Raw genomic sequence first — 12,139 nt, forward strand, 5'->3', positions numbered from 1 at the left:
TCACATGTAAATAACAAACAGCATTTTACAGCTGCAATTGGCATCTGTAGGAAAAATTAGATCGAAGGCCTGCGGGGTCAACTCTAAAGTGTTTATCCCTAAGTTTTATAGGTTACACGATCAGAATTACCCATATTCATAATCAGACTCACACACCAACACGATTACATATTCGGATTTACAAGTTTACATGTCTGGATTTTTGAACACGATTACCCTCCATAAATGAACACCTTTGGATATTTTTCAACTTTACGAATAGATGAAATGGCAAGTTTTGTGTTTGAATGTTTGAATGTTTATGATATGTTTGCTGTTTGAAAACATTTTTGGGACACCATTTAATCTAAATATTTTTGCAAGATGAAAAAATCTAATACTTTACATTTACGTGTAGTCTATCCTTACATTTTTTATTTTATTTTTTGATAGATATTTTCTCTGTTCTTTAGCCTGGGAACCTAATTCGTAGATTGTTTACATATACAAAAGTGTACATACAAATTATCTAAGACATCATCTTATCAAATACATCACACATAGAACTTCGCACTCTCGTCACCAAAATATAGCAAACAAAACAAAACGAAAACAAAACTAGTTTGTAGGGTTAAATTCAGTGACCTGCATCGATGTATGTAAGAACAAATGTATATAGTAAATTATAGTTTTTGTTTGTTTGAGGAAGTCGCATTCGTTACGACATTTAGAATTGCATTTAACGAATTATAACAAATTTTAAAAAAGCCGGTATATACGCGCACCTGTCATGATCACGATCCTACATTTTATCTACAGTCTATGAGCTGAAGACTTATAACATAGTATACAGCTTACATGTATGATATCGTATGTACATGTACGGGGAAAATTCACTCAAATTCCTTGAATGTTTTTATTTTTTTTATTTTTTATGGTTTTTGTCTTTAATATGATAGCAAACTATTATTGCATTTTATTTTTCATGCATACTTTGAATAGTACAGTGGCATGTGAACACAGACGGTAGTTTCTTTAATAAAGTGTATAACTTACTATTGATGTAAATAATCTTCTTGTATGATTGATACATGCTTGCAAGATTAAACGCCTCTGTCAGCATTATATTCGCGCTCGCGCTCTCTCTCTGAGATTGAGTTACCTTTCTTTCCCCTTCTTTTTTAGCGCAAAATAGATCTATGTTCTATTTTTGTAAATTAAGGAAATTACGTTCTGTGCGCGTACACAACATTAGAGTGAGAGAGGTTCATTGTGTCACCACGTGTAACCCGGGAAGATGCAGTCCACCGAGGAAAGTGACCAGTCCCCGGAGACCCAGGGAAACATCAGGCGTATCGGCAACACATGTGTCTCCATCAACCTCACCTTCGTCAAGAGTCGGCTCGGGATATTCGAGGCCGCCATCATCGTAAGAATATTATTATGGCTGTGGTATTTCGAAATTCAAGATTCTGTGCAACATTCCAAGGCAGGTGTGGATCAGAAACCCTCTGATTTGGTAAGGTGGATATTGTGGAGGGCTGCACTGTTTTATTTTTATAAACAACTTTATTCGCCCTACAGAGGTGGATCTAGATTGTGTATCGATCGGGGGAGGACCGGAGAAGTAGAGTTTCACGGGGTCTAGTAGTATCTGACGTTATTCTGGGTTTTAAAAAAAAATTATTACGATATCAAAATCGTTAAAAAAAACAGGAAAACGTCTGAGATTTTGGATTAGGGGTCTAGTTAACGTTCTGACTAACTTTCCAGAAAGCTTGATGTGCCTAGTTGACCCATTTAAGGCTCGTGATTGTTTTGCCCGAAGCTGTGTCATGTAAGACCGACCAACCCTTGTCAAGAATTAGAATTCGGGATTTTTTATTTTTATTTTATAAATTTGACAAGCTATAAATATACATTAAGTGTTTTGATGGCAACTAAATGAAATTACATATGTAATCGAACTATGAATTTTGTATGTATCAAGATAATCAGCATAAATACTCAAGATTTGAGAAAAAATATATTTGCAGTGATTTGGGGGGTGGGGGGGGGGGTCATTATTTATAATATTACCTCAATGATTTTGGAGGAAAGTGTTTTTCAGTTTTTTCCGACCCACCGATAAATTACTTTGGAGAACTTCTTGAAAAACAACTACGTAATATAAATATAGCCTATAATATTGTGTTTGGATTTTTTCAGATTCTGTCTTTCATATGTTTGATCTGCACATGGGCCGGGTCTAATCTAGCGTGTGATTACACGTACGGGTCAAGTTACGGGTTCTTCGAATTTGTTGCAGGCAGTGTCTTCTTGACATACTTCATAAACTACTTGATATTTGCCTTAACTATCGATGAAAAATGGTGTATGAAATTTGTGCCTTGGCTTGTGTGGGTAAGACAAAATATCAAATATTTTTTATAAATCTTTTGTTAAACATAAAATTCAATTATTGATAAAATTGGGTATCATATTTATTGATAAACTGATTTGCGCATTGCAGCACTTTTTCATCGGAGCCATTTTCACCTTTTTCTTACTGATAGCGTCCATAGTGATGGTTTCTCACATGTGTGGACAAGGTGGATACGCCGCGGCCGCTGTACGTATAACAGGGGTGGGGTGGGGGTAAGAGGGTGAAGTGGGGATGGATGGGTAACATTTGTTACATAAAATTGATCTATATTAACCAAAAGGTAAAATTCTCGAATTTGTTCTGTTTTACCTTTACAGGTGTTCGGGTTCATCACCACCATCGTGTCCGGTGTGGAGACGTACTTCCTGCTGCAGTCTCTCCGTCAGGACCACGCCCCCACCGATAACAAGGTGCTCAATATGTTGGGGGTCCCTAAGGGCAGCACCCAGTGCCCACAGAATCCCGACTACGACCGGGATATTTTACCAGAGTCAAAATACTAAGAAGTACATGTATGTCACGGGTGTTGACGTTTACACAGTAAAACAAAAATCCAAGAATCCTCAATAATTACAGCTGAGTTAAAGATCTGTGACTTCTCTTGAAATACGATATATATACCTTGTATATCCGTGTCAATTATTCAAAAATCTGTGTTTGTAAAATGTGCCATAATTTGTTAGTTTATTTTCAAAATACTCAGCAATATATGTTTTTATTGTGTTTAATGTTAGTTAAAAATTTTGTCAGATATATGAAACAGGTGTCGACAGTTTAAAAATGTATGGTGCATGAATGTGCGCAGATTGTTGTGTTTTCCGAAGTCTGACTAAGTGACGTCATATGAAGTGGCCGACTAGTCTATCTACTCATGTTCTACTTCAATGAAATTATGTGGTGTTTAGTGCTCATTCCTTTAGTTTTATTAGAAAAGATTGTTTACAATATATTAGATGCCAAATATTGACAAATCTTCAATCTAGGACCTTTAAGAGATATATTTTTTATTATGATATTAGTAATCATACTAAATACAAAAAATGCATGTAATTATTATATATAAAATACAACACAGGGTTTGTAATAGGAAAACAAGATTTTTATGAAGGATATATTTTCAGAATACACAAGTTAAAAAAAGAAGTTTGCCTTGAAGTAAGAGAGTACATTTGTACTAGGGGACAATGTTTGTTTACAGTCATATAGACTGGTGGACGCATACTCAATGTAATCAGACAGCCATTTATGATATTGCATTTTATATTACAATCTTAAAAACCATTAAACATATTTAATGATCTCCATTTTGGTCTAGTTCACTTTTGGTCACTGCCCATATAATGACATTTGTATCAGGATTTATTGGTAAATATAGTCTTCTCTCTTTCCTCTAGGATGTCAAATATCCATAATCTCTGAATGGATATTCGTTTCTGTGTAAAAGGATTATGAATTTGGTAAAGTTCTGATGAGTTGAATCAAACAGGAAGTTTTTGCAATGTGAAATGTCGATACTTGTACGAATGTCATTAATTTTTTAAATTTGAACAAAATCTATATTTTTATTCGAGTGTGGTTAAATTTTTATTTTATTCTGTACTCTTGCCATAGAATGTGCTTACTTGTTTATTTACATACACACCTGTATGGGTTTATCTGCGACACCATCTGAGTTATTTACACTCCTGAGAAAAAAATCAATTTTATAAACTGTTATGTTACCATTTTGTGGAGCACATAACAAAGGCAACCATTTTATTTGTTGTGCTTTGATTTTTTGAACTGCATTTGTGATTTATAAATGCGTACTTGTTTTACAGGTTAAGGGTATAAATCTCACCATGAACTTTACTCCAAAACATTTGGGTGTGTTGTTATTTTATTGTTTGTCAATTTAATTTATTTAGTATTAACAGATATTCTAGTGGTAAAGAGTTGCAGTTGAAAACTATAAAAAGTTGGATTTTTTGAATTTTGAAATAAAAGATGACAATACTGGTTCCCGCGCTGTTCCTTTGATGTTACTATAGAAGAAATACAAAAAAAAGTAAAATTTAATTTATAGTTTAATATGACTTTCGATCAAAGGATAATATATGTATATTATAATAGTATTTTATTTTGCTTGAGTAAGTCTCATTTTTATATCTATACAACGTGTAAAATGTATCGAGTATTAGATTACTTTTGAAAAGTTAGAACACAATTTGAAGTATTTATGATATTTTTTTTAAAGCTGATACAAAGAATAGCGATTTGCATGACATGTTTTAATCAAAAAATTAAAGAAAACCCCTAAAATATCATTTTTCTTCTATTCAAAACGCCGGACTAAACCCTTTGGCCACTTGCTTGAGGTTTTGATTGGTATGAAAGCAAAAAACTTAACAAGACTTACTTTAGTCAATGAATAAACACAAGCATGTTCTACAATTAGACCCATACAGACCAATTTTCATTGCAAACTGTCTAATCCATGAGTAAGTAGAAAAGCATATTTTTTTCCAAGTGCGTTAATTGAGGTGTTTTCTGGATGAGGTAGAAAAAATAGAGATACAAATAAAATCGTCTTCTGTAAATTACCAAACACGTTACCAAAGATTCAAAGGAATGACAGGAAACTCGTGAATACGCAATTGGTTCAAACAGACAATGGAGATAAAGAAGTAAACAAAATGCAAGGTGATTTTTGGACAGGATCACGCTTGTCTTAATGTTAGATTAAGAAGTTCACCAATGTAATTTTTTGTTATACATTAATTGTTTTTTTCCCCTATCTTTATCTGTATACTTACCAATGGTAATTAATTTATAGAATGTTTATGTCATGTTATGTATTCTGATGAGTCGTATAACGTAAGGAAATTGATTGAATTAAATGTTAGAACGAACTAATGGCGGGTACTTTAGAAATCGAGAAAAAATCGGCTAAGACTTGGAATTTTTCTGAGCCGTTTCTGCAGGAAAATATTCATTTTTGGTAACAAAAGGGACAAAAGATATGTTACATTTAGGGAATACAAAATTGGCTAAATGTAGCTGAGATATCTTCATGGACTTTTGTACATCAGAATAGAATATATCAGACAAAATAACTGCAAATTTTATACAAAGTCAATTAGAATCAGTAATCTGTATAAAGTTGAATAAAATTATAAAATATTACAAACCAAAGATACCAAAAAAATCGACTTATGACTCTATTCGCAATACATGTAACGGACAACCATAGTGCTTCAGTATGAATTTTAACATACATGTAATATCTATAAGGTAAGTAATTTCACTTTTTTATTCATTGGATTTGCATTTGATAATTATGGCGCAAGTTTCATTCCGATCTTCTACGAAGAATAATTTTCCTCAAATGTATGATGTAAAGATAAACATATACTCAGTAGATGTATATAAATACAAAGTACATATTGATGTCTGTATTTCGTGCATTTAGAATTAAATTCACAATTACGAAAAACAAGAAAACGTTGATAGAATACCCATATATCGTGATCATTTATTTTATCCTTCTTGCAATATTTTACATACATGAGCTCAATTAACCCATTCAGAATATGAATAAATGAATCTGTGAAAAAGGTATATACAGAAAGCATATGAGTTTGAAATAACGAATTCAAGAATTCGTTATTTCAAATTCAATTTGTTAAAATAGTTTTCAAAATCTGAAATAACGAATTCAGCGAATTTGTTGTAACAGATTAAATTCGTTATAACGAATTCCTAAAAATTGTTATAACAAATTTAATTCGTTATAACGATTTAAATTCGTTTTAACAAATTCAAGAATTCGTTATATCAAATTCAAAAATATTTTTTGATAGGTCCTAAATGGGCTTCCGTACATATGTGATTTTTAGATTTGAATTATTACCTTTGCATGGGAATTATTTAGAGCTAGCAAACTCTTACAATAAAATATCAAAATACACAGATATACAGATAGATTTGATCACTCAAAGTGGACAGTGTAATGGTGCTGTGGAGGGGATCAAGACTGTGTTACCTAACACTTCATTACCCTAATGGCAGGAAACAGGGGCGACAAATAAACCCACATCCATCAGCTGATGTGTTTTATCTTAATAAACTCCTCAACTTTATTTCCATTTTAAATTGGATTTTTGGGATTAAATGACGGAGGGCCTGTCCTGGAGCGCCCTGGGTCATCATTTGTCGCACCTTTTCTGTACTAAATCGACACCTTCATTATCTGTTATCGCTACTATCTACAGGTATATACATGGTCAGGTGAAGCCCGCCCCGCCCCCTTCCCCGGCTCGGTAGCGCGGGAACCGGTATTGTCATGTTCCATACTTCGGATGTCAAGTGTCGTTCGCGCGTTTTCACCATCGATGTATAAAAAAATTTCCATATTTACACGGAATTTCAATTGCTGGTAAACTGGTTTTTATGTGATTTCGGGAACTTTTCTCTGCGCTAACATCGCTTGTTTCTGACACATTCTTAAACAAACATACCATTTAACAATATAAGTAAACACAATTTTTGGATAAAGCACCAAAAAAAGAACGATGCCCATTGTTTTAAATTAGAATTAAAGAAATGTTGGAGATTTCACACAGTCTTCTACATTATGATACTCAACAAAATTGAATATATATAATTATTGAAGAATTCTATATTTGACATTAATTTTTTTTTTTATCTCTTTGTAATTTTCATATAGCATAGGTATGTCTGCAATATATCGTATAAAAAGTTTGTAAATATTTAAACATTTTTTATATAACATTTTATGTTTAAATATTTAAAAATTTCTTTTTTTGTAAATGTCTACATAATTTCATAACATCACAAAACATAAAACTTTAAGTAGTGAATACTAGTAGTTATTCATTTGTTTGGCATATGTTTTATCTACATAATTTGTCAGAATTTTGAAATTCTTATTCCCTGTCGATCACTTTACGAAACAAGACAATAATGTCCTTGGCCTGTTGAATATATTTGTTCATGCATCAAATTTTTAATTAATCTTTGATAAAAGTAAAAGGTTTTGATAGAATATTCCAAGGCTGAAGTAGCACGATTTCAAGAGAGTTGTGAAATAATACGGCCGGGTATATATAAACAATAACTTTTTTTTCTATCCTTGAAATATACCTATTATGTTTTAATTGATTTCAAAACACTGGTATAAATACATGTATTTCCATGTGTAAAATTTCAGTTTTATGATCACATGCATAAATTCAATGACTGATAAACAGTAAATAAAAAGTTAATTTAAGATCAATGGAACGGAAAAATAATTCACGGTGGCTGACTCAGCTCATTGCAGAGAGCGAGGAACGCCCACCGTGTAAGTTAACCGAAACGCAACCAATCAAAATTCACACCTCGGAAACGGCAGACGATTAAAAAGTGCGCATTCTCCAAAATATTTTAATCACTTTGCAAAGTGTTTCAGTTGATATTTCATGCTTGGGACTGCTTTAAATCTTAATCAAAAGTGAAATATTATCAAATATACCTCTATAAGGATGGATTTATCGTGTCGCGGGGAAAGAAAAGCAGAGTCACCAGTATCCAGACTCTCTCAGAAGGCCAATGCTTTTTCCATAGACTCGCTGCTAGGACAGAAAGTACCAAAACAAACAGAGGATGATACATTTAGTGGACTTCAGTCAACTTCGTCATTTTCAGGACCAACTAATCCAAAACACGCAGATTTACCACCAGGTAAACATTTGCTTACTTACATAGATTCTCAATATTTCATACTTTATTATCTTGTTGAAAATTTAATGGAATTGATTTCAGTAATTAAAAAAATTATTTCATTATATCTTATTTCACGTTTATTAAAATTCAGCGATAAATTTGATATCTACTTGCTTTTTCCAAAAAGTTAAAACATATAATTGACGACGTAAAAGTTGAAATTTCTTTCAAATTTGACGATGATTGAATTAAATTGAATTTATAATTTCACCAGGCGACATTAACGACACCCACCTTCCCTGCATATCTCTGGAGGCCCAGCAGCCCAGCCCCTCCGTGTCCCCTTGTAGAAGCTCGGACAGCGGCTCCCCCGTGGTTCCCATAGAACACTTTGCCGAGGATTCTCCGGAGTTGGCCGACGTCAGATGCCGTCTGGAGTCCAAAGATCTGTGGAAGAAGTTCCACGAGCTGGGCACAGAAATGATCATCACGAAATCAGGAAGGTTTGTAGATATTTAGCATTCTTTAATCGATTCCGTTTTAAAAATCATGGTAGTTTTACGAAAAGTGGACGCAAATGAACAAACCCTTTCTGTTCTTTTAAAATAGGCCTTAAGCATGAATTACAGCTGGGTATAAGGGTATTTATAAACTAAGAAATATATATTCGAGATTCTTTTAAACCAGCCGTCTCATTTTAAGTTATTTATAATTTATGATTTAATCTGTAATAAATTTTTGAACAAAAATATTCGTTTACTCTTTTAATTCTAAACCCCATAAAACTTATGTCCTAGCATTAAAAAATTTCAAAATACATTGCATATTTAATGTTGTGAATAAACGTTGAACAGTTAAAAACATTTTAATAAATTTGTCTCTCTTAAGTCGGACCTTAGTTATACATTTTTATGACCACAAGAACAAATTCACACACCGTTACATGTATATATCGCCGATTGATTTTTCACCCAAGCAGAAACAATGTTATTGACACTCCGAGAGATGTCGGACTTGAAGCCTCTGGCCAAAATATCTTGTTTATATTTGGTGACATTGACAACAGAGTCGCGAGATGCTGAGATGATATCAGCAAAATTCTCGGCATTGGTGTCAAATTCAACAAAACAATTCATGTATTATCTTTAAGGACTTCAAGTTTATTTTGATTTAGTACAGCCTGGGTTTTTTGGGCGCAACAGCTATCGCATTGGGAGCTATTCAGAGACGAACACGAGATACGTTCTTCTTATCATATGTATTTTGCCAAAATTACTCGGACTCAAAATACAGTTTGTTCAACGCAGGGGAAATAGATATCATTTAATACGATTGTTATTCGAAGACACAATAAAAAGATATTAAATGTGATAATGAACACGTCAACAGACCTAAGTGTTAACTTGGTCTTATCAAACAAAGACAAAGGCGGCATTCATTAAGACTACTAAAGCGGCCATTTGTTGATAGGCTGAATAAAAACAGATATCATCAGCTATTCAACTACCAAGAATCATTCTGATAGATTGCAGGATTCCTAAAAAAAATATGGAATCGGTCGTCTTTGTTGTTGGGGCAGTCAGCGCCTGCGCCTTGTCAACGCCGGGGTCTCGTCCCAAATTGTTACAGACTTAACTACACATTACAGGAAAACAAGCACCTGTTTTGTCTTCTCTTTCAACAAGAAAATCTCTCCGTAATTTCTTTTCCTTTTCCAAATTGCATTGCTCAGTGTAAGGTTAGAGATGTCAACACATGAATGCAGATACAATCGGAGCCATGATCATTACATAAAACGCGATACCACTCATCCAAACGATGCATTTACTTGCGCTGGCGACCAGAATTGAGTTTGACTACCCAGCATGTAATGACTTGGTCTATTTTAGCCCTGAACATAACAGCAAGGTTAAATCTCCGCACCCCCGCTCCAAAGATGTGGTGTTGTGCACAAAAACTGTCATTTACAAATTAGATCGGACCGGAACGAGTTCCCTCACGCAAAGCCTACACCCGATCTCCCCCGGCCTCCCATCACTTTCGACAGAGGACGGTATTTAGTGTGACCGCGAAGAGGATAGAGTTCTAGTTTATGGGTGGGGGCGGGACGTGTGAGCATTTGTCTTATGTTTTTGTACAAAGTTGACGTTTTAAGTAGCGAACGGTGATATAAGACACGGATGCCACGACAAAATTTACATCTCTAATTAGAGTCTCTGAATTGTTCAGAAGGAAAAGATAACAGACTATATGCTATTTTGGTTTGCTGACTATAATTATCCCAAAATTCTGGTTACAGTTTATTTTCTTCGTTTCAGACGCATGTTTCCTACTCTGCGCGTGTCCTTTAGCGGACTGGAGCCTGACCAAGAATACATCGTTGCAATGGATATCGTACCCGTAGACAACAAGCGGTACAGGTACGCCTATCACCGATCAGCGTGGCTGGTGGCGGGAAAAGCCGACCCTCCTCTCCCCTCCAACATCTACGTCCACCCAGACTCCGTCTTCACGGGAGCACAACTTCAGAAACAAATCATCTCCTTTGAGAAACTTAAGCTGACCAACAATGTACTGGACAGGGCTGGACATGTAAGATTTCTACCAAACAATTAAGTGTTGAGATTTCATCATAGCCTTTTTTCCCCTCAAATCCACTTTACGAATTTTTGTCAATCTTTCCAGATAATTTTGAATTCCATGCACAAGTACCAGCCTCGAATTCACATCATCAGGAAAACATCAACTACACCTAATCCTCTGACGTCACTGAAAATGACCGACCATAAAACGTTCTCTTTTTCTGAGACTGGATTCATTGCAGTAACCGCTTACCAAAACCAGCTGGTGAGAACAGTTAGTCACTTCAACATAAAAATATTGAATGATATTATTTTTTAAATTTCGTATTCATTTATTATTTATTTTCTACTGTTTCAGATTACAAAGTTGAAAATAGACAGCAACCCTTTTGCAAAAGGTTTCAGAGATTCCAGCAGGCTATCAGACATAGAAAGGTACATAAACTACAGCTTATTCCACTTGCTGAATACTGATCTAAAGTTTGCAAAGACACATAACGGCAAAATACGTACTAGTATGTATACATGTACATTTCTTTTTGCAGAGAAACGATGGAGAGTCTTTTGCAAAGTCAGACACAGGCAAACATGATGCCTTTCAGTGATGAACTGGGCAAACAAAGACAAACGATCTTTCGAGGTTTAGGAGGTGAGTCTTTCGTCTGCATGCGAATTTAGGACGTAAACAAAGTTTAGGAAAATTTGATTTTTCTCCACTGTATAATCGACGTTTAAATCCATGGCTTTTTCCTCTTTTTCAGATTCAGAGCTTGCCTTATCTCTGTTACACGGAGCTAATTTAGTGGCGGGCTCCGGGTCACTGAGTCCATCATTGGGAAACTCAATCAACAGAAGATTGTCCCTACCTATGTCGCCTCTCTATTATACCGGAGCCTTACCCAATCAGGAGATCCTACGTCATCAGTTTGTCAACCAATCAGCATCGTCTCCTATGTTACTATCAACACACAGATATCATCCGTATCTCAAGTGATGCAGTTTTTCATATTGTTAAAAACTTGGATTTATCCAAATGCTTATTAGCATAAAAACACTTAAATCAAAGGCTGCGGAAACCAATGGTGCTGGACATTGTCACGTTAAATATGCGAATGTATGGATGTCAATATGATTTGTTATATTTTCTAGTCAAAATACATGTATGATTTCATTGTCATGAAAATAAAACCTGATGAAAAAAGTCGGTGTTTGATAAATGATGCATGCTTTCCAGACATCACAACAAGCAGTTTGATGTAAACATAGCATGACTTCTGATCATCTTTGATAATGGCGAGGTTAGAAAATGATATGCAAGTACAACTACATGTATTACCCATGAGAAATAGAGTTTATCTAGAATAATACACTGTTTGATCAACTTGAATTATCAAATCAAAGTACTGAAGTACTGACGGGAGTTGATTTTATCGATTATTATTCATTT

At 34.4% G+C, this 12,139-nt stretch overlaps 1 protein-coding gene across 1 annotated transcript; it reads left to right on the top strand.

Moving 5' to 3' along the window:
• The first annotated feature begins 1,186 nt into the window (after window positions 1-1,186).
• On the top strand, window positions 1,187-11,888 carry LOC128187963 (T-box transcription factor TBX18-like). The gene is made up of 11 exons (XM_052858688.1): window positions 1,187-1,498; window positions 2,188-2,382; window positions 2,492-2,590; window positions 2,722-2,894; window positions 7,929-8,128; window positions 8,385-8,613; window positions 10,429-10,702; window positions 10,796-10,957; window positions 11,051-11,127; window positions 11,238-11,341; window positions 11,454-11,888. Exons 1-11 carry the CDS (start codon window positions 1,277-1,279, stop codon window positions 11,684-11,686), a joined length of 1,968 nt encoding a protein of 655 aa, XP_052714648.1. The 5' UTR covers window positions 1,187-1,276; the 3' UTR covers window positions 11,687-11,888.
• Window positions 11,889-12,139: the final 251 nt, after the last annotated feature.

The sequence above is a fragment of the Crassostrea angulata genome, chromosome 6 (assembly GCF_025612915.1).
Source record: "Crassostrea angulata isolate pt1a10 chromosome 6, ASM2561291v2, whole genome shotgun sequence".
NCBI lineage: Eukaryota > Metazoa > Mollusca > Bivalvia > Ostreida > Ostreidae > Magallana > Magallana angulata.